Here is a 22,500-nt window from a genome sequence, read left to right as displayed (position 1 = left end):
TGTGTGTGTGTGTGTGTGTGTGTGTGTGTGTGAAGAAGTTGTTTACAGTGTGTTTACTGCCAGGGAAAGTGACTTTATGGGTGAACTGAACCCCTGTTTGTGTTAATATGAGACCTTTGACTTTGTGTGTGTGAGAGAGTGTGAGAGAGAGAGAGAGAGAGAGAGAGAGAGAGAGAGAGAGAGAGAGAGGGAGAGAGATGATAGATATTAAGAGAGAGGGGGAGAGAGAGAGAGAGACAGAGATAAAGAGGAGAGGGAGAGAGAGAGACAGAGAGGAAGAGAAAGAGAGGGAGAGAGACAGAGAGAAAGAGAAAGAGAGGGAAAGAGAGAGACAGAGAGAGAGGGAAAGAGACAGAGAGAGGGAGAGAGAGACACAGATGGATAGATATGAAGAGTGAGAGAGAGAGAGAGAGAGAGAGAGTGAAGGACAGAGCTGATAGAAATTAAGAGAGAGAGAGGAGAGAGAGAGAGAGAGAGAGAGAGAGAGAGAGAGAGAGAGAGAGAGAGAGAGAGACTGTATCAGTCGGCTACATGTTGGCTGCATTTCTCTCAGTATCTTATCTCTGCTCAAACACTGAAGCCTCTCTGTTTTAAAGCTAATGAGGTTTTCATTACTGTACTTTCTCCTGCAGTAGCTGTCTGTTACCCTCCAATCAATCAATCAATCTGATTATTGACAGCTTTCTGAAGTAAATCTAAAAGCACAGAGTCTCCTCTGCTTTCCCTGTAGCCAACGTTTCTAACTCTGCTGCTTTATTCAGCGAGTGACGGCAGCAGCAGGACTGTTTGTCACTGACAGACCAACACTATTTGCTGCCACATAAGTGCAATGCATTATGGTCATTGTAGTTCTCCGACACGCTTTCAGAGCTTGACAGCATTTCAGTAACAATCAGAAACATTTCCCTATATATAAATGTGTGTTTAGCTCTAACTCAACAGTGATCCATCCTATATCCAGTAAACTAAACTGTGTTTTACATTTCTGGTTTGTTTGGAATCAACAGAAGAAGAAGAACTGGGTAGTTAGCATGAGCAGCGATAGCCGCCATCGACAGAAAATCCAAGCTCCGCCCCCACACTGTTTGATTGACAGGTGATCTGTGGGAAGAGCAGAGCAGAAACACCACAGAGATGATGGAGACTGAATAAAAAAAGCGAGGATGCCGGCCGAGGATTAGCACTTTAAACGCAGCAGGTTCTTTTGTCACAGCTCAGGTGTTTGGAACGTATCGATACCGGATCAATAAAGCATTAAATCAATAAAACATTATTATTATTATTATCATTATAACGAGAGCTGGAGTGCAGAGTGAGCTGCAGAGAGGCAGGCAGATGGTGAGAGTGGTGTAGGACGAGATGTACAGAACAACAGAGAATGTCAACTACCAGCCCACAGGACTGGGCACCAATACTGAACCACGTGACTGTGTGTGTGTGTGTGTGTGTGTGTGTGTGTGTGTGTGTGTGTGTGTGTGTGTGTGTGTTCTTGTATCTCTATCCTTGTAAGAAGCAGTGTGAGGTTTAGACCTTCAGACTGAGGACAGTTTTTCCATGCGAGATCATTTTGGTCCGGTTCAGGTAAAGTTAAGGGTTAAAGTTAAGGTGAATTTAAGGTCGTTTTCATATTAGGTACGATTGCTTCGTACCGAGCCTGAGTACAACTGCTAGAGCTGCAACGATTAATCGATTAGTTGTCAACCATTAAATTAATCGCTAAATATTTTGATAATCGATTTGAGTAATTTTTTAAGAAAAATCAGTCAAAATTCTCTGATTCCAGCTTCTTAAATGTGAATATTTTCTGGTTTCTTTCCTCCTCTATGACAGTAAACTGAATATCTTTGGGTTGTGGACAAAACAAGACATTTGAGGACGTCATCTTGGGCTTTGGGAAACACTGATCCACATTTTTCACCATTTTCTGACATTTTATAAACCAAATAATCGATTAATCGAGAAAATAATCGACAGATTAATCGACAATGAAAATAATCGATAGTTGCAGCCCTAACGATTGCCCCCCCTCTGCTCAGCTTTCACATTAGTAATGTTGTTCCGTACCCGAGTGCACTTACGTATCTACACACTCCGACACAGCAGGTGGCGGTATGCACCTAGTTGGTTTGCGATCCGCCAATAAACACGAAGAAGAAGAAGAAGCCGGTTCTGCTGTCCACTGCATCATACCACGGAAGTCTGTCTTTTCCGAGCTGCCAGACTTACACACCGCATCCCGCACTTTCTCATATTGCATTTTTGTGTGTAATGTCCAGTTGTGATTGTATTGTTTTGGTCTGCCCAAATTTCAAGTAAGCATTTTATTTATTTCTTCAGTAGACCGGAGAGATCCTGTCTCGGTCATTTTCGCGGTCACGTTTTTGAACGGGACGGTCGAATAGTTATGATGTCACGCTGTAAACAGGTGAATTTAAGGTTGTTTTCAGCTCTCTACAGCTAGAGATAGATAGATAGATAGAGAGATAGATAGATAGATAGATAGATAGATAGATAGACAGATAGATAGATAGATAGATAGATAGATAGATAGATAGATAGATAGATAGATAGATAGATAGATAGATAGATAGATAGATAGATAGATAGACAGACAGATAGATAGATAGATAGATAGATAGATAGATAGATAGATAGATAGATAGATAGATAGAGAGATAGATATAGATAGATAGAGAGATAGATAGATAGATAGATAGATAGAGAGAGACAAAGAGAGAGACAGAGATAGATAGATAGATAGACAGAGAGACAAAGAGAGAGACAGAGATAGATAGATAGATAGATAGATAGACAGAGAGAGAGACAAAGAGAGAGAGAGAGAGACAGAGATAGATAGATAGATAGATAGATAGATAGATAGACAGAGAGAGACAGTGAGACAGTGGGAGACAGAGAGAGATACATAGATAGAAAAATAGAGAGACAGAGAAAGAGACAGAGAGAGAGAGAGACAGAGAGAGAGACAGAGAGAGATAGATAGATAGAAAAATAGATAGAGACAGAGAGAGAGACAGAGAGAGAGAGAGAGAGAGTATGGCATTTTATTTCTTCAGTAGACCAGAGAGATCCTGTCTCGGTCATGTTTTGAACGGGACAGTTGAATAGTTATGACGTCACATTGTAAACAACAGTCCACTTCCTTGTTTTGGTGCAGTAGTTTTCACACCTGATGCGAACCGCACCCGAGTCCACATGAACCGTACCCGAGACCACCTTTTCAAGTGGACCCGGGTCCAGTACACAGTGTTCACACAAACGAACTGGACTCTGGGGTCAAGCGTACTCGGATCCGAGCCCGGGTCCCTGATGTGAAAGCGCCCTAAGGTTAGGACTTGGGTTTAGGGTTCAGAAGTCTCAACAGAGACAGAATAAAGTTCATAACTGTGGGGAGTAAGTTTGTCAGCAACAGCCAATCAGGTTTCCCCTCTTCCTTGTTTCCTCCCTGATGTGATCCAGCTTCAGCTCAGAACGGAGGAGAAGCTGATTCCAGCCGCTCAGAGCTTCAGCTCTCTGCAGCTTTTATCTGAGAGACGACAAGAAGAAACGTCTCAAAGAGGAAGCTTGGGGTTGATGGGAAATTCTGGGCCCAAATAAGGGATTGTGGCCCCGCCCCCTCTCAGTCTGAACATGAAAACAGATGAATAGATGTGTAAAATGATGTTAACGCCTTTAACTGCTTGACTGTTTTTTTTCTTTCAAGGCTTCCTCTATTCTGCCTTTCTTTATCAGCTGAGGAGTTTTGAAGCTGCAATGAAAACAGTAAAATATCTCTATCCAGACCAAGGTTATTATAGTTTTGCATTTTTCATTAGTTTTTATTTCGTTTTGACTTTTTGTTTTCAATTTCAGTTTAGTTTTAATTAGTTTTTAAAGCGGGTTTACTAGTTTAGTTCTTATTTTTTGAAAATGCTTAGTTTTAGTTTAGTTGTTATTAGTTTCAGTGTTCGTTTCAGTCTTTTTTGTAATATGGGGTATTTGTCGGGGGCGAGATTCAAAAAGGTAAAAAAAAATTGAAAAAAAAATTGGAAGATAGATTTCATATCTCTATAATTTTAGTTTATTTTAGTTAGTTTTGTACACACACAATACAGTTTCAGTTAGTTATCGTTTTTTTGTAAAGCCCCGTTTTTATTAACGAAAATGTTTTTTCACACCTAGTTTTTGTTATTTCGTTTGTTAATGATAATAACCTTGATCCAGACTTAGTTTACACTCCAGCATGTCATGGCTCTGTGAAGGGAACATAACGCAGCACACACACACACACACACACACACACACACACACACACACACACACACACACACACACACACACACACCACGGCTGTTCATTTAGATTTTTAAGAAAATTCAACATCACGTCAAAACATGTAATCACTTCATCGTATGTCATTTCTACTTTATATCTACATTATTTCACCGATTCTAAGAACAGAATGACTGGCAGAGTAGAGTAAGAGTAAGACAAGTGTGTGTGTGTGTGTGTGTGTGTGTGTGTGTGTGTGTGTGATGAATATTTCAGCGTCTCCAAAGAGTGTAAGAAGACACCGCTGCTGTTTACAGTGAGTGTTTACTGCCAGGGAAAGTGACTTTATGAATGAACTGAATCCCTGTTTGTTTTAACACCCGACCTGTGTGTGTGTGTGTGTGTGTGTGTGTGTGTGTGTGTGTGTAATCCCTGTCTGCTGCTGCTCAGACAATGCCACCCGTTAATCTCCAGATTAGGAGCCAATCTCAGCAAACAAACCCCCCCCCCCCACCTGGCAAAGCATGATGGGACGGGTTACCCAGGGGGCAACGGGGCAGGGTGTGATGCCAAGAGACAGAGAGATACAAAGACTGTGTGTGAGGAGAAAGAAAGTGTGTGTGTGTGTGAGTGAGTGAGAGAGAGAGTGAACAAAGACGAATCTATTGAATTTGCCTAACCTCTTTTTCTCTAACACACACACACACACACACACACACACACACACACACACACACAGCTCTCCTACGAGACCAAACATCCACTGTGACACCCAACACATTCATACAAGCTGACATCACACACACACACACACACACACACACAAACACAAAATAGACTGGCTTTGTTTTACTGTACAAAGACACACACACACACAGAAGTGATAGACACACACACACACACACATAGAAGTGTTTGATGAGGTGTGACCTAAATTCACTTTTTAGAGCAGCGGGAAGGAGGCTGTGTGTGTGTGTGTGAGTGTGTGAGTGTGTGTGTGTGTGTGTGTGTGTGTGTCTGTGTAAACCTCCAACCAATATAAACTACAGCAGAGAGAGAGAGGGAGAGAGAGAGAGAGAGAGAGAGAGAGGGAGAGAGAGAGGGAGAGAGAGAGAGAGAGGGAGAGAGAGAGAAAGGGGGGGGAGAGGGAGAGAGAGAGAGAGAGGGAGAGAGAGAGAAAGGGGGGGGAGAGGGGAGAGAGAGAGAGAGAGAGGGAGAGAGAGAGAGAGAGGGAGAGAGAGAGAGAGAGAGGGAGAGAGAGAGAGAGGGAGAGAGAGAGAAAGGGGGGAGAGAGAGAGAGAGAGGGAGAGAGAGAGAGGGGGGGAGAGGGGGGAAGGAGGAGGGGAGGAGAGGAGAGAGATGAGAGAGACTATGAACACACACTGAGCTCACCCCTCTTCCACATTCCTTGCATGGCTGACATAACTTCCATCATCAGTGTTTCTGAGTTCATATGACTGATTGTGTGTGTGTGTGTGTGTGTGTGTGTGTGTGTGTGTGTGAGAGTGGTGTGAGTGTGTGTGTGTGTGTGTGTGTGTGTGTGTGTGTGTGTGTGTTGCATAGTGCTGCTCTAGAAATTACAAATGCATCCATCAAATAGTTTTTACTCCCCAAGCTTCCAACCTGTGGAGCTGACGTGCACACACACACACACACACACACACACACACACACACACACATCATGTCTTTGTTTGGCCATATATGAGACACCACAGGTAAAAATGGTAAAAATTTTGGCTGATTTGGTCACTTTTGAAATATTACAATATTTTGCATCTATTAGGCTCCTACTGGAGTGTCATAAAATATGCAAAATAACCATTAAAACAATTGTAAATAGTTAATTCATGTGGCTTTATACCAGCTTTGCAAATCAATTTATGAATTCAGGAATTAAGACTATTCATTCGTACACCAAGCACAAAATCGGATGAAAAACAAAAAACATTAAAGTGATAATCTGCGATATTATTGGGCTTATGGAGAGCTTCAGGTGATGTCACCTCCCTCCGGCGGCCATCTTGGAGGTCCTCAGCTCTGTGAACAGCTGACTGTGTTTCTGTCTCAACAGAATTGAACAGACGGTTAATTTTTGTCTGTTTCTGACTGAACTGATTTCATCACTGATCCATATGATTGATTTAGTGTTTAGATAATGTCAGCTTGTTAGCTAGCTAACCATAGCATCTGGTCAGCTAACCATCACTGTCTTGTTGTTAACACATCTGATTAGCACACTAGCTAACGTATCTAGTAGCAGCTAGCGTTAGCGTGTTCACATTAACATCAGTGTGTTTGCTGGCTAGTTAGCTAGCTAACAGTTTGTTCAGGTTAACTGAGCTGACTCTTCTCAAGCTACAACTCTTCATGTTTTGGAGTAGAGACTAGGGCTAAAGACAAGACAGTTTACTGTGTCACAGTAACCTACATTTGGAAACAAATCCACCTTATCACACTATTCACTTTTACTGAGAACGTTACTGAATGGATCTACAGCCACACCACAACAAGCTGACTGCTTGCTACAGATTTACACTTTATTAAAGACCCTATAGACAACTTTTTTGCTTTAACTTATCATTATGAAGTAAATGTTGATTGCACAGTGTAATGAGTGTTTAGATTGGTTCCTATAAGCCTCGCTTTCACTATGCAAATCTGTCTGCCACTGGGTTCGATCTCCCGGGAGAATGAAGGCTCGACTTACGGCACAAAGGAAGTGCGTCATCCATTGCGCAACCAAAAAGAGGAATAGTATAGGTTTTCCCCGGTAGCTATCGGTAGCTATCCCCAGTAGCGGAAATGGCGGACGGTGGAACAACCAAAGTGACGGTGGAAACTCTACCGGGCAAGAGAGAAAGAAACCCGCTGACAGAGGAGGCAAAGAAGGTGAAGAGAAGGGGAGTGATAGAAATAGAGGTAAAATTCTTTCTACTGGATCATTGAGTAACACAACCTGCCTGCTTATTAATATTACCGGATGTTTTACTCTGGCTTTGTCATGGCACTGAGATCGGGGTTTCTAGTTCAAAAAGCCTGGACTGCAGTTTCCTCTTGCTGCCATTTGGCAAAGTTTTCTATCACCACTTTAAAAAGTAATCCAAAGTAATTTTCCCTGTTTGACTTGAAACTCTTGGATCGTTTTTAGAGCAGAGAAAATAAATCCAGAAACAGGAACCGCTTCAGGTCCCGCCCGCCTGTCCTGAACCAGTTTATTTAAACGGTGACAGAGTCCGCACTTAAGAGTAGTGATGTGAGAAATGGGACGCCGATGTGAGGCTGTGTGTGTGTGTGTGTGTGTGTGTGTGTGTGTGTGTGTGTGTGTGTGTGTGTGTGTGTGTGTGTGTGTATGTGTGTCCTCGCCCTACACCCAGGCTCCACTAATTATACTCATTATGAAGCCCTAGAATTAGCCAGGTCCTAAAAAAAAACGCATAATTACTAGTTAACCTGTGAAACGCCCCCTGGATTGGCAGGGAGACACTTCCCATCAGCCCCGGGACCGTTATTTCCTCTCCATCTGACGCTCTGGTGCGCTCTCCCTGTCTTTACGCTCTCTGTTCAGCCCGCCAGGCTCCTGTCTGCTCTTCAGGTTAAATAATAAATGAGACAGAGAGCATCAGACGTTCCTCACCAACGAAGAAGAGAGAGGGGGCGGAACACAGTTTCTGTAGCCCAAAAAAAGTCTGTCCTGCACACACACACACACACACACACACACACACACACACACACACACACACACACACACGGCCGGAAATATATATATACACACACACACACACCTGATCAATGAGACATTTCACAAGTCAGAGTTACATAAACAAGAGAGACAGAGAGAGAGAGAGAGAGAGGGAGAGAGACAGAGGGAGAGAGACAGAGAGAGAGAGAGAGGCAGAGAGAGAGAAAGAGAGAGGGAGAGAGACAGAGGGAGAGAGACAGAGAGAGAGAGAGAGGCAGAGAGAGAGATAGAGAGAGAGAGGGAGAGAGAGAGGGAGAGAAAGAGAAAGAAAGAAAGACAGAGAGAGAGACAGAGAGAGAAAGAGAGAGAGAAAGAAAGACAGAGATAGAGAGAGAGAGAAAGACAGAGAGAGAGAAAGAAAGACAGAGAGAGAGAGAGAGAGAGAGAGAGAGAGAGGGGGGGAGAGAAAGAAAGATAAAGAGAGAGGGGGAGAGAGAGGGAGAGAGAGAGAGAGAGAGAGGGAGAGAGAGAGAGGGGGCGAGTGAGCTGCTGGCCTGGTTGTCAATAGCAACAGTGTTTTGGAGGCTGATCATCAGTGAGAGCTGTCAGGTCTGACGCAAAGCATTGTGGGATATTCTTGTCTGTGGCGTGGGACAGAGAAGCACACACACACATGATCACTGCTACACTGTAACACACAGATTAATTATAGTCTGTCTCTTCTTCTGTGGTGTTCACACCAGTTCAGAACACATGAAGAAGAAACAGCTGAACATGAGCATCAGTCCAGAGGAACTGTGTCCGTCTCCTTCTACCCATAATCCCTTGCGTTTCGGGGCGGTTCTCTTGTTAGAGGACTGAGACTCTTGCTGGTCCTTATTTGGTGCCACCAGAGGTCAAAGGTCATCGTTCTCACCTGGACAAACCAGCTGAACTGGAGGAGGAGACACTGCAGAGCTCAGAGAAACCGATCAGAACATGATGCTGTTGAACGCAGCACACACACACCTTCTCCTCCTGTGTGTGTGTGTGTGTGTGTGTGTGTGTGTCAGACAGGAGGAGAGACAGATGGAGGAGAGGTGAACAGGTGCAGAGAGCAGGAGTCAACACATATGGGATTCTGGAGTAGTGATGTAACGGTATGAAGTTTCACAGTACAGTATCTACCAAAACACCAAGGTATACGCTATTTCACAGTAATTTAATTTTTTCCCCCTTTTAATTAATCGTACTACGGCCCATCGAAAAAAGTATTTTACTTTGAAGAAAAATATTGCTGTATTGAACTGAAACGTGTGTGTGTGTGTGTGTGTGTGTGTGTCTGTGTGTATTTAACTGAAACTCTCATGCATTAGCATTGTAACATTTACATAAAAATATTTAACGCATGGGTCCGCCCTGCAGTGCAACATCGGATCATTTATTTTGCATTAAAGACGGAAAATACACACAACAATCTTGTAATCTAGTGCGGTTTAATAATGTATATTCAATTACAAAGTCCACTGTTGCAATTCAGTGTTGTTAGCAACTTGAAGTGTGGTGTGTCATGTGTGTCATGTGTTCCCCTGGCTGTCAGAGCAGAGCTGTGGACAGGAAACCTTCACTGTAGTGGTGTGTGGTGCTGTGTGTGTGTGTGCACACTGCTCGGGCTGCAACGGATCACTAAACTCACGGTTCAGACCGGATCACGGTTTGAGTCACGGATCGGATCATTTTTCAGATCAGTGTGTTTTTGTGTCTGATCTTAAGAGCTGCACTGAGGCAAATTCCTATCAACTCAATCAATAAATCATATAAAGAACTGAATTGAATTAATTTAAAAATGTGCTACTTTGGCCTCTCTCTGTCTGTAGTCTCCGCTCTGTAGTCTCGCTCAATGTCCCGCCCACAGCATCTGATTGGTTACACGTCTCGAGTGACAGCCTATCAGCACTGAAGGCTCTGCCACAGACAGACAGAGAGACTGAGCTGCTCTGAGCGGAGCTGTGTGAAGGGAGGAAGGAAGGCAGCATGTGTCTGAAGTTGTATTTCACACTGTGATGGTTAAACTTTGCAATTAATCTGCGGTTCACATGCGTTCTGAACCGTGGGGGGGGGGGGATCTGTACGGACCACAGATCAACTACGGTCCATTAGACCACTACACATTGCACAACATACATTTATTTATACCGTGGGCACAGTGTTACAGGGAAAGGCTCACGGTTCAGACCTGTGGTCACTTGATACCGCGGTGAACCTTCAAACAGTAAACCGTCACATCTCTGTTCTGGAGGCTGAGCTGTGTGGATTCTCTATTCAGTAATCAATGTCTTTCAGATTGACCGGTTTCAGGCGTCCTGCTGGCTCAGTATCCATGATGTCACCGGTTTGAATCCGACCCAGGATCTTTGTCACATGTCATCTCTCTCTCTCTCTCTCAGTCTTTTCTGTCTCTCTACTTTGAACCACCTACTTTAGGCAAAAAAATGGCAAAAACATAATCCAAAAAAAAAACGAGAAATTGACAATTTTCATGCCAAAAAAAAAAAGTTAAAAAAATGACAGGAATTGAGTGGTTGCCTGATAAGAAATTTACCAGTTTGGAAAATAAAGTTATGTAAATGTAAAAGAGAGGAAATCCCTCTAGTTTCAGGTTCCCACAACAACAACAACAACAAAAAAAAAACAATAAAAAAGGAGAAATGCTTCACATTCATCACAGCTGGAATTCTCCTTCAATAAAAAGCCGACATCAGCTCTATGTATCGGTCCCATGAGAGTGTGTGTGTGTGTGTGTGTGTGTGTGTGTGTGTGTGTGTGTGTGTGAGAACATACATGTACATGCTCTCAGCTCTCATGTTCCTGCGTTATGCGTCCTAATGCACAGAGAGATCAATATGAGTGCTGCGATACGGCCGAGAGACATCAGATATGAGAGAGAGAGAGAGAGAGAGAGAGAGAGAGAGAGAGAGAGAGAGACTGTGTGTGTGTGTGTGTGTGTGTGTGTGGGGGGGGGGGGGGGTATGCAGGGGTCAGTGTAATTAGTTTGTCCTGAGGGAGGGGGGGACAGGAGGGGGGGGGGGGTATCACCCTCACAACCAACAGCCTGGATCTCAATGTGGGTCAATACAGCCGCAAGCTACTGGGAGAACACACACACACACACACACACACACACACACACACACACACACACACACACACACAGACAGACACACACACACACACACACACACACACACACACACACGCACACACAGACAGACACACACACACGCACACACTCGACTGGCCTATCTTTCCAGAATCAAGGACAGAGGAAGGAGATCTGGATCTGCTCTGGTAGATCTACAGAAACCTGGACTGACTGGACTGGACTGGAGCTTCAGATCTACTCAGATGATTTATTTATTCATCAGACCGGAAATAAGAGCAGAAGCTGATCTGTGCCTTTATTCCACCACAGAAGAAGACAGAATCTGATCTGAGCCTTTATTCCACCACAGAAGAAGACAGAATCTGATCTGAGCCTTTAGTCCACCACAGAAGAAGACAGAGGGTTTTTACTGTCTCTCCAACACATTTTATTTAAAAAACAGACAAAATGAGTTTTGTCTGACATCACACCTGACGTTACCGTTCAGTTCAGTGGGATTAATGTTATTTTGATTATTTAACATGGGATTTTTGCATATGTGAGTCATATTGTGATGTATATCTATCGAACAAAATCCCCAAACTGCTTTGAGCCACATGGCTCAGCTCTGTCACCGATCACCTCCCTGTCATCTCAGAGTGAAAGAGTCTCCGTTTTCAGTTTTATTCAAATCACAACCAGGCTGAACTGGAGGCTGACGCTGCGTTCAAGACATGTCTAACAGTATTTACCGTAAATACGAGCTTCCGCACCATGAACCCACCTGAACGCACAACAAACCCACCTGAACGCACCATGAACCCCCCTGAACGCACCGTGAGCCCACCTGAACGCACCGTGAGCCCACCTGAACGCACCATGAGCCCCCCTGAACGCACCACGAGCCCACCTGAACGCACCGTGAGCCCACCTGAACGCACCGTGAGCCCACCTGAACGCACCATGAGCCTCCCTGAACGCACCACAAACCCACCTGACCGCACCATAAAGCCACCTGAACGCACCACGAACACACCTGAACACACCGTGAACACACCTGAACGCACCATGAGCCCACTTGAACGCACCGTGAACCCACCTGAACACACCATAAAGCCACCTGAACACACCGTGAACCCACCTGAACGCACCGTGAACCCACCTGACCGCACCATAAAGCCACCTGAACGCACCATGACATGAGCCCACCTGAACGCACTGTGAACCCACCCTGAACGCACCATGAACCCCCCTGAACGCACCATGAGCCCACCTGAACACACCATGAGCCCACCTGAACGCACTGTCAACCCACCTGAACGCAGCACGAACCCCCCTGAACACACCATGAGCCCACCTGAACGCACTGTGAACCCACCCTGAACACACCATGAGCCCACCTGAACACACAGTGAACCCCCCTGAATGCACCATGAGCCCACCTGAACGCACCATGAGCCCACCTGAACTCAGTTTACCGACATTTTCAATCAACAGAACAGAGCTTAGCCATCTTTACACAGCTGATATTAAATCATTAGGATGCAAATATATTAGTAATATATTAGTATGAGGATAGTGAGATTATAACAGATTGTTGTTTATGTGGGGATGTTTGGAGGTTTAGAGGTTACAGTTTATTTCCCACCACATCACTGGTTATCATATGATTTAGATCATATGATTTATTTTTAATTAGATCACAGGACAGCCATGCAAAAGCCACAACGATCCATACAGGATGCAAGATAATAAATCTAATCCTGTTGTCCCTATGTCTAATCCCATGTGAGGATATATTGATGAATATTTATAATATTCATAATTTTCCCATATGGTCTTACAGTGTGTCTATGGTGCTAAATAGTGAGTTTAAAGTGGCCTTATCATACTTCATTGTATTTTAATCTCCTATAGGTATCAATATACTATTCATATTGATATTCCTATAAGAACTTACAGTGTCTCTATGGTATTCAATAGACATTTTTCTGATCTCCTATGGTTTTCCTATAATATTCCTATAGGGACTTGGAGTTTGACTGTGAAATCTGTATAGTATCCTTCTAAAATGTACTATAGGATTACTAATCTCCTATGGTATTCCTATAATATTTTTGTGAAATGTGTATAGCGTCCTTCTAAAAACGTATCACAGGGTTTCTGTCACTGGCTGCCGATACAGACTGCACACGTTTTGTAAACAAACCACCGTATTTTCACCCTAAATAACGGAATGACAAGCCTTGGGTTTAAACTGTAATCAAGGCACGGAGCGGGGCAGTCGTGGTTGTACGGGGGGAAAACGGAAGGCTGCTGTAAAATATGAAATATCGCCTGGCAGCACCGCTTCATCTGCCCGTTTCCTCTCCTCTCTGTTGTCATTTCACACCAGCGTCCACAGCGCAGCGGTACGGGCAGGCTTCGTCCTCGGCGGCCGGGCGCGGTGTAACGTCACGGGGTCCATTATCGGACACCAACGACTATCAACGAAAACACGTTTTGAGCCAATCTCACCTGAAAATGATGAATCCGTCGTTTCCAAGCCGACTCTCCGGAGCTGCCAGGCCGGATGCCCTCCTCCGCTCTGTCCGCCCACCTAAAGTTAGCCTAAAAAACACAGCTCCGTGTGTGTTTGGCTGGCTTTCCAAACGCTCCGAGGGGAAAAAAAAAAAATCCTCAAAAACACATAAAAATGACGATGAAGGACGGACGGCTGGAAACAAAATCCCCCAAACGCCGTTTCTCTGGCAGGGAGAGCAGTTTGTGAGGCTGGGAGAGGATCTGCTGTCGACAGATGAGACGGGAGGGGTGCGAGGCAGGCAAGCTAGCTCCTGTCAAGTCAGACAGCGTGGACAAGAACGGCACATCCGGTGACGACTTTCACAATAAAAGCATTGTTGATGAATAAGTGTTGTTTCCGGTCTCAAATTTAAAAGATAAAAGCCTATCGACGAAAATGAGTTGCATCCGGTAAGATTTGTCAAAATAAAAGCATTGTTGACGAACAGTACTGCTTTTTTAAGTAATACGAAGAACCATAGTGAAAATAAGGAATATATTTGAGGAGGAATCTGGTGGTTTTATAACCCCATAATTTATAATTTATATTTGAAACTGTGCAATACTGATTCTGGTAATAATTTTGTGCAATAATTCAACTGTGCAATAATTATTTAATTATTTGCATTGTTGTATATATTGTAGTATGATGCATATATTTGTACATAATTCTTATTTCTCTTTTTTCTATATTATTATTGTAATATATTGTAGTATAATGCACATATTTTACATATTTCTTATTTTCTTATTTCTATTTTTCTTATAATTTCTCTATGCTTACATATATATTTCTCTTCTAGAATGTGAGCAACTGCAACGTAACCCAATTTCCCCTCGGGGATCAATAAAGTATTTCTGATTCTGATAAACGAAATACATTGTGTTCTCACCCTAAATATCGTTTTGACTGTATATATTATAATCATAAGGCTATGCAAGATGTAAAAAATACTCAATCACAAAATATATATGAGACAACTTGAGAGGATGTTTGCTGCCGTGAAAAAGTCAATTTTTACCCACAGTTTATCCTAATGGCTATTATTAATACCTTAATTAATACGTAATTATTCTATTTTTTCCCCCAAAAAGTGACAAGTTGCATGCTTTTATTTTGAAAGTTACACATCTATACTTCCGGTCTCGCTCTGTCTAACTCTGGAGAGCTTGACTCAGCTGGTGGAGCGAGGAGGAAATGAACCGTTCAGACTCAACATTACAGCCACTGGGATCAATTACTGGTTGTGTGGCGCCTCCTGCTGGATCACAGCTGCATCACAGCTTATAGAATCTCACACCAAGATTATTATTAAGATATTGCTAATAAACATTATTGGTAAAATATTAAAGATTATTATTGAAATAGGCTAGCTCAAATATAGGTTATTATTATCTTAACCCCCCATAAAACACTATAATGTTCCTATAGAGACCCACAATGTTTGTGTTATACAATAGTGACCTTTAACATACTTTATGGTGTTTTTTTCTCCTTTGGTAGCCTATATCAGTGGTTCTCAATGTGGGGTCCGGGGACCACCAGTGATCCTTGAGGGGGTTCCAGAGGGTCCCCAGCAAACTGACGAATTGTTAAACTTCAGCATTATTTCATTTATAAGAAGTTAACACAATTGGAGAATGTAGAAGAATGACTGTATTGTTCATAGTATCTCTGTTATCTCTCTGCCTACAATACAGACAGTCATGGAGTTCTGGACAAAATCATATCTGACAATGAAAAGTATTTACTTGCTTCGTATCCTGTTCAGCCTTATTACAGGATTACTGCAGTTATTTTTCCATAAGGGAAGATATATTACACACAGGTACATGTCTGCCTTGGAATTAAGGAATTACTGACTTGTAATGTTATATTCTTAATATAGTATTAGTAGTATAGTATAGTAGTATAGTATAAAAAATATAGAGTTTCAGTGGTGGCTGTTATAAAAAGGAAAGAAAAGTAAAGAAGAGACGAGTAGACCTATTTTTTTCCCCCCCTATCATTGTTTTTGACTCAGTGAAGCTTGTTTGCATTGGAAGGTCATCATGTGTCAGTGTGTGTGTGTGTGTGTGTGTGTGTGTGTGTGTGTGTGTGTGTGTGTGTGTGTGTGTGTGTGTGTGTGTGTGTGTGTGTGTGTGTGTGTTGTCATGCTCTTTCCCCCAGTCAGCCTCCTGCCTGCCTGCCTGTCTGTTGTTACTCCTAACTGACTGGACGACAGACGGAAAAATGTCTCGAGCTGCGGACAGACTCCGGCTGCTGATCAATCACCTCGATCGATCCTCTGCTCTGCTTGTATCCTTCCGTGCTGGGTGGTTTTATACATTATGATTATTATTATTCTCCGGGTCGGTCCTGGATGTCGTAGCGGGGAGAGCGGATCCCCTGGGCGGGCTCGGCGCTCGGAGCGGCGGGCAGCCCGGCAGGCCAGGCCGGGGTCCCGGGCGGGGAGCGGGCCAGATGGAAAAACCTACACTTTATATATTATAATTGATAGCTTCTGTTTATTTTTATGAATGCTTTATGGATGAATCTGTTCGCTGCTCTCATCGGCTCGGCAGCTTCACCGTTATTTTGGGCGGAGGCCAGCCTGTGTTGTGGTTCTTCAGCTGCGGGCTGCAGGTGGAGACTGAACCTGAACCTGAACCTGCACAGTCAGATCTGATCGACCTGCAAGTTAACATCAGGATCAATGTGTTACTTTACTTTACGTTACTTTGTGATTATTTGCAGTTTAACGCGTCAGGTTTCAGTTCTTGTAATCTGTCATTAGTTACTTTTTAAGATTTGAACGTCGTTACTTTAACTTTTCTTTCATACTGGTTCATTTTCTTTCTTTTTTTTGTAGAAGTAGAAAAAAGTGAAAATCTCGCGACATTACATTTTGTAACCCTAATTAATGATTGGCAAGTTGGCGACCCACTTAGCAGCACAGGCCACTTTGATGTGGCATGTAATCACTGTTGTTACTTTTAATAGAGTTACTTTTAAGGTAAGTAACGAAGAAAAGTAACTATAGAATCACTTACCTGGATAAATAGTGATCTAGTGTTAAATGAACTGAAGGATAACCTCCATGCCACCACCAAGCCTTGATATTTGCCTTTTCCTTTGTTTTAAAGAAGATTTAACCATTGAACCACATCAACCTGAAGTAACCTGAACATTTACACCATAAAGATAATTCAATATTATCGTTTATCGTCTTTCAGTGGAATCATATGGTGATGATATGAAGATATTTTGATATCGTGACACACATTTCTGCAGTCTGAATTGATGATGACAAGCAAATTTTACTTAAAAACTCTGATAACATGAGGTATGGTGGGAATATTATTTGAATATTTCTGTTTTGTTTGACATCACACCTAACATCACCATTCGGTTCAATGAGATGAACATTAATTTGATTATTTAACGTGATTTTGCATACATGAACCATATCCTGATATATATTGATATCGAGAAAAATCCTTACGATTATCATGATATTGATTTCAACCATATCGCCCAGCCCTGATCTGAAGGCAGATACAGGAGTACAGACAGTCAGCTGAGTTTAGATGGGGTTGTTTCTGGTCTCAGGTCCACCAGTGTTTCCTCCTTGACTGGTTTCTCTCAGCAAGCTTCACCGACTTCTGGTCTGAGCGTCAGCAGCTGTCAGCCACACACTCTGAGGTGAGAACACACACTTTTATTTTTTATGTTATTCATGTTATTCCACCATCATTTCACTATAACTTCACTACAGTTTCACTATACTGTCACCGTAACTTCACTGTCATGCTGTAACCTGTCTGTCTGTCACCAGCTGCTGCCTCAGGCTGCAGATTCTCTGACTCGGCGTTAAACAAACTTTGTTTTCCCGTCACCTCTGACTCGTTTCACCACGCTGCCTTCAGGTGCAGCTCGTAATCTGCTGCACTTCCTGCTCTGATTCCTGATTGATTGTTTTTGGTCAAAACTTAAAGGATAAGGCCGGTGTTTTTTAAGGCTTAGCGTAACGTCAACATTTGATGACTTTGCTAACAAGTCTCATCCATGTATCCTGGTCCCAGTGCAGCCATGTCCCAGCAGCCATAGAACTCCATTGTATTAAAAAACGATGGAAAACCCGTCACAGAGCCATGCTGCTGGGTAAATCCGACGTGACTTGAACAGATTCACTGAAAATCTGCCTCCTAGTGGTGATTACAGGTAGGACATGTAGGAACTTTTTTGTAGTTTCCGATATTTCCCAGCTGAACGATACTCACAAATAATCATATTGTGATTATTTTTCTGAATATTACAATTGCGATATCAGCTGCAACACAGCATAGAGACACAGATTTTAGTTTAGTTTCGAGTTTTCAGCCAATAAGAAACAGAGGTTTTCAGTCTCTTGCAGCAGGTTTCCATCCAGTCAAACAAACAACAGCTGCACTAAATCATGCAGTTTTTTTTGTGGTTTTTTGTGTTTTTTTGTGTTTTTTTGTGGGGTTTTTTAGATACACTTCTGACAGCGAGCTGCTGACCCCGGAGCAGCGGCTCTTCTACGAGGAAAATGGTTTCATCGTCATCAAGAAGCTTGTGGCCGACGACGACATCGACAGATTCAGGTGAGACAGAAACTCTTCAGTGAGATTAAACTTCATCTGACTGTGAAAACACCAGATATCACACAAAAACTGTAAGGAACTATAGAGATTTACTCAAGTACTGTACTTAAGTACAATTTAGAGGTACTTGTACTTTACTTGAGTATTTCCATTTCATGCTACTTTATACTTCTACTCCACTACATTTCAGAGGGAAATATTGTACTTTTTACTCCACTACCTTTATTTAACATCTTTAGTTACTAGTTACTTTGCAGATTTAGATTACTAATACAAATTATAAATCAACAAATAAATTATGATATATTTTTATAGGTTAAGCTACCCAGCAGTATATAAAGTAATTAAATTTGGCTCCACCTTTACCAGCTGCAACATTAAAGTGATGAACACATTAATGCATCAATAATTATAGTCCAATAACATGATATATATGATTCTGAAATGGGCCATTCTGCATAATGACTTTCACTTTTGCTACTTTAAGTATATTTTGATGCTAATACTTTTGTACTTTGACCTAAGTAAGATTTTGAATGCAGGACTTTTACTTGTAACAAAGTATTTTTACACTGTGGTATTTCTACTTTTACTTAAATCAAAGATCTGAATACTTCTTCCACCACTGACTATAGGGATATTATAGGAATATTATAGGAGATAAAAGTACCGTAAAGTATGAAAACGTCATTATTATAAACTCGCTATTGAGACTCACTGTATGTCCCTATGGAAATATTGAAGTAATAGAATAGGAGATAAAAAAAACATCATTAAATACATCTAATTTTCTATTTGCATCAAAATGAAACTTAATTAAAAAAATAGAAATTACTTAGTGAAACAATCAAGACCTTTAAAAAAGAAATTTTTAAGACTTTTAACGCCTTTAATTTGGATAATTTAAGACTTTTTCTGACTTTTTAAAGACCTGTGGATAGTTGGTGATGTCATCTGTGTGTGTGTGTGTGTGTGTGTGTGTGTGTGTGTGTGTGTGTGTGTGTGTGTGTGTGTCAGGAGGGCGTTTGAGCGGATCTGCCGTCGGGAGGTGCAGGTCCCGGGTCTGGTGGTCATGAGGGACGTGGTGATCGCCAAGTCCGAGTTCGTCCCGGACCAGAAGGCCGTCTCCAAGCTCCAGGACTTCCAGGAAGATCCAGAGCTGTTCCGCTACTGCGCCTTACCACAGGTACCACACACACACACACACACACACACACACACACACACACACACACACACATACACAGCCTTGACTCTTGGCTCTCCAAAGATGTACATTTCTTCCTTTCTTTTCTGAATCTGAATCTGAATCTAAATCTGAATCTTTGTAGGCTTAAAACTAATCTTTTGGAGACATATTTAAAGGTGTCATATGTAGCATTTTTAAACATTAATATATTCTTGTCAAATTAATTAAGATAGGTTGGCATAATGATCAAAAACAGACCTTTAAAAAATCATACACCATATCAAAAGACACAATAGAAAATCTACTTTGGTGCGTGAAATTTGTCTGCATTGAAAACAAGTAAAAATAGAAACATCTTGAAATGAAGTGTTGACTTATTTATTAGTTATTTATTAGTTATTTATTTATAACTAAAGTCTCAAAATAAATGTGGTGATGATTTATTGGTGTTAAAATGCTTCATGAGGCGTCTTTGACGTTCCCTCTCACCTGTTTATTCCTTCTCTACTCACTTCCACCTTTCTCCTTAGCTATTATTTTTAGTATTTCTTATCTTTGATTTCTTATATTGATATTTTTTAAACGTAAACTAAAACTCCATCGATTCAGTCTGGCTTTTATGTAGTGTTTTATAATTTTATGGTTTTAGTATTTATACTTATTTTATTTATTATCATTATTATTATTATTATTTTTTTTTATATATTTTCTTTTATCAACATTTCACTGTTGATCATTATTATTTATTTTATTCTATTTTATTTTATTAACATTTTACTGTTTTACTATAATAAATTTATTTTGTGTAGTATTTCATAATTTTATTTTTATTATTATTTGTATTGCTTGCTTTTATTATCTTAACCACCCATCTTTTATTGTTGTCTTATTCAGTTAACTTTTTGGGGTTTTTTTGTTGTTGTTTTGGTGCATTAGTCTCTAAATCCATTTTTAACATTCTACATTTTGTTAATCACTTGTAAAGCACTTTGAATTGCATTTGATTTGTTTGAAAGGTGCTATATAAATAAAGTTTGATTGATTGATTGATTGATTATCTTGGTATGCCATAGAATGTAAGACTGCTACAATAACTCCATATGTAAATGCCTAAAATGTAAAATATATGATATGTTAAACTGGTCCCTGTCTCTGTCAGATCCTGCAGTATGTGGAGTGTTTCACCGGACCGAACATCATGGCCATGCACACCATGCTGATCAACAAGCCTCCTGATGCAGGTACAGCGACTCGTTAACTCGTTAATCGACTTGTTAACTCGACTTGATGTTAAATTCAGTTTTCCCAGCATGAAAACGGTTCCCTGAAGGAGACACGACTGTAACCAGGCAGCAGAGTCTCAGTGCAGCAGCTCAGTGGCAGGCTGGGTGTTGTGGAGGGTGGAGGGTGGAGGATGAGTTTCACTTCAATGTCGGAGACTGGAGTTCAATTCCCAGCTTGTAAGAAGGAAACTGTCATTTTTAGCTGAAGTTTTTCCTAATTTAACCGACCAAAGCCTTTCACTGACCTGAACCAAGATGTTTTAGTCGACTAAACTGAACTGTTAGTCAACCATTAGCTGAAAATGTCGAGTCCGATTTGTGTTTTTGTCACAGAATTCAGTTCATGGTGGAGGAACGTCATTTTCACATAACTTTAAAGTTTATTTGCCATTTACACAAGAACACATGAGAAACATGGTAAAAAAAAAAAGGACAAAGACACATAAGAAACAAAATAAAAACATAAAACACATGCAGCAGTTTTTTTTTTTATTTACTTAACAAAAATAACAATACAACACAAAACCCACAGAAATGACAGAAAAAAAACATAAACATGTAGAGACATCAGAAAAGAGAAGAAAAATACTGTAAACATAACAAATGTAAAACAAAGTATATTAACCAGACAGAATGGTAAAAAATGTTTAGAAGTCTGTTTGTGTCCAAATTCATCTTCACAGACAGCAAATCATATTTCAGAGTTCGAGCTCATTTCACGACTTTTTATGCGATCATGTTGGTTTCAAGACTCTCCAGCCCTCTCTCTCCACCTACTGGCATTTTCACAGAGGTGGTAGAAGTACACAGATTCCCTACTCAAGTAAAAGTGCAAATACTCATTTAAAAAATAAACTCTGATAGAAGTTGAAGTACCGTTTCAAATCTTCAGATCCTTTACTCAAGTCAAAGTATAAAAGTACTTGGACTTAAATTTACTTAAAGTATAAAAGTAAAAGTCGTTCTCTAAAAAAGTCATTTCTAATGTTCTAAACTGGTTTTCTGTTGAGCGTTCCTCTGAATCCCAGATGAGAAAGAGTCTGCAGCTCAGATCAGGAACCTGAACCCTAGCAGCTGAATTCACTAACGTTGCTTCTCTCTCTTGTTGCTTCTCTCTCTTGTTGCTTCTCTCTTCTTCGTGTTGCTTCTCTCTCTCTCCCTTTCCCTAATTTTTGGTGTCGCTTTGCTGAACAAGCAGCCGATCACATCTGGCTCTTGATCAGCTGTTTCCGGGATGGAAGCCGTCTGATGCTGAAAATATTTTTTTTTTTAGAAAATCAGTTGATTTCCCGAGAGTAACAAGTCTGTTTTGAAAGTGTAGTGAGTAGAAAGTACAGATTTTTCTTTTGAAATGTAGTGAGTAAAAGTAAAAAGTCTTCAGTGAAAGAAAAACTTGAGTAAAGTACAGATACTTGAAAATCTTACTTAAGTACAGTAATGAAGTATTTTTACTTTGTTACATCCCACCTCTGCATTGTGACCTGCTCAGAGATGGAGGATCTGATCAGTGTGGTGAACTTGTTTCTCGTCCGGTCAGCTGGAGCGTCAGACCTCCTGGACTTTGCCCAAACTGTTTCTCTGAACCGGAGCAGAGGGGAGATTTGATCAGAGAAGCGGGTTTATCTCTGCCACCGAGTCTCAAGTCTTTTAGTTGGAGTCTTCTTATCACAGTACAGCTATAAAGGTTCATCCACCTGCTGTTACTGTGGGAAAGGTCATGAGAGAACGCTTACTCACTGAAACGCTTGAATTGTCTCTTCAGACTCGAGTCACAGTGTGAATCC

The 22,500-nt window shown here is 41.4% G+C and overlaps 2 protein-coding genes across 2 annotated transcripts in view; one reads left to right on the top strand and one right to left on the bottom strand.

Moving 5' to 3' along the window:
- The window catches only part of cdk17 (cyclin dependent kinase 17), a gene marked incomplete at its 3' end in the record, with an annotated part of 53,885 nt that extends 40,072 nt beyond the window's left edge, over positions 1-13,813 (bottom strand). Inside the window, 1 exon segment of the mRNA XM_071513051.1 lies at positions 13,592-13,813.
- Positions 13,814-15,861: 2,048 nt separating this feature from the next.
- Positions 15,862-22,500, top strand: part of phyh (phytanoyl-CoA 2-hydroxylase) — an 11,520-nt gene continuing 4,881 nt past the window's right edge. Inside the window, exons 1-5 of the mRNA XM_071513052.1 lie at positions 15,862-15,935; positions 17,266-17,321; positions 18,134-18,244; positions 19,262-19,430; positions 20,593-20,674. Coding sequence (XP_071369153.1) covers positions 15,870-15,935; positions 17,266-17,321; positions 18,134-18,244; positions 19,262-19,430; positions 20,593-20,674 — 484 coding nt within the window. The 5' untranslated portion in view covers positions 15,862-15,869. The remainder of the gene's footprint in view (positions 15,936-17,265; positions 17,322-18,133; positions 18,245-19,261; positions 19,431-20,592; positions 20,675-22,500) is intronic.

This window comes from Centroberyx affinis, unplaced genomic scaffold (genome assembly GCF_046629955.1).
Source record: "Centroberyx affinis isolate AG114_WGS23_722 - 3 ecotype Tasmania unplaced genomic scaffold, CSIRO-AGI_Caff_v1 ptg006730l_1, whole genome shotgun sequence".
Classification (NCBI taxonomy): Eukaryota; Metazoa; Chordata; class Actinopteri; order Beryciformes; family Berycidae; genus Centroberyx; species Centroberyx affinis.
The sequence above is the reverse complement of the archived record's forward strand: the minus strand, read 5'-3'. Positions and strand labels throughout refer to the sequence as shown.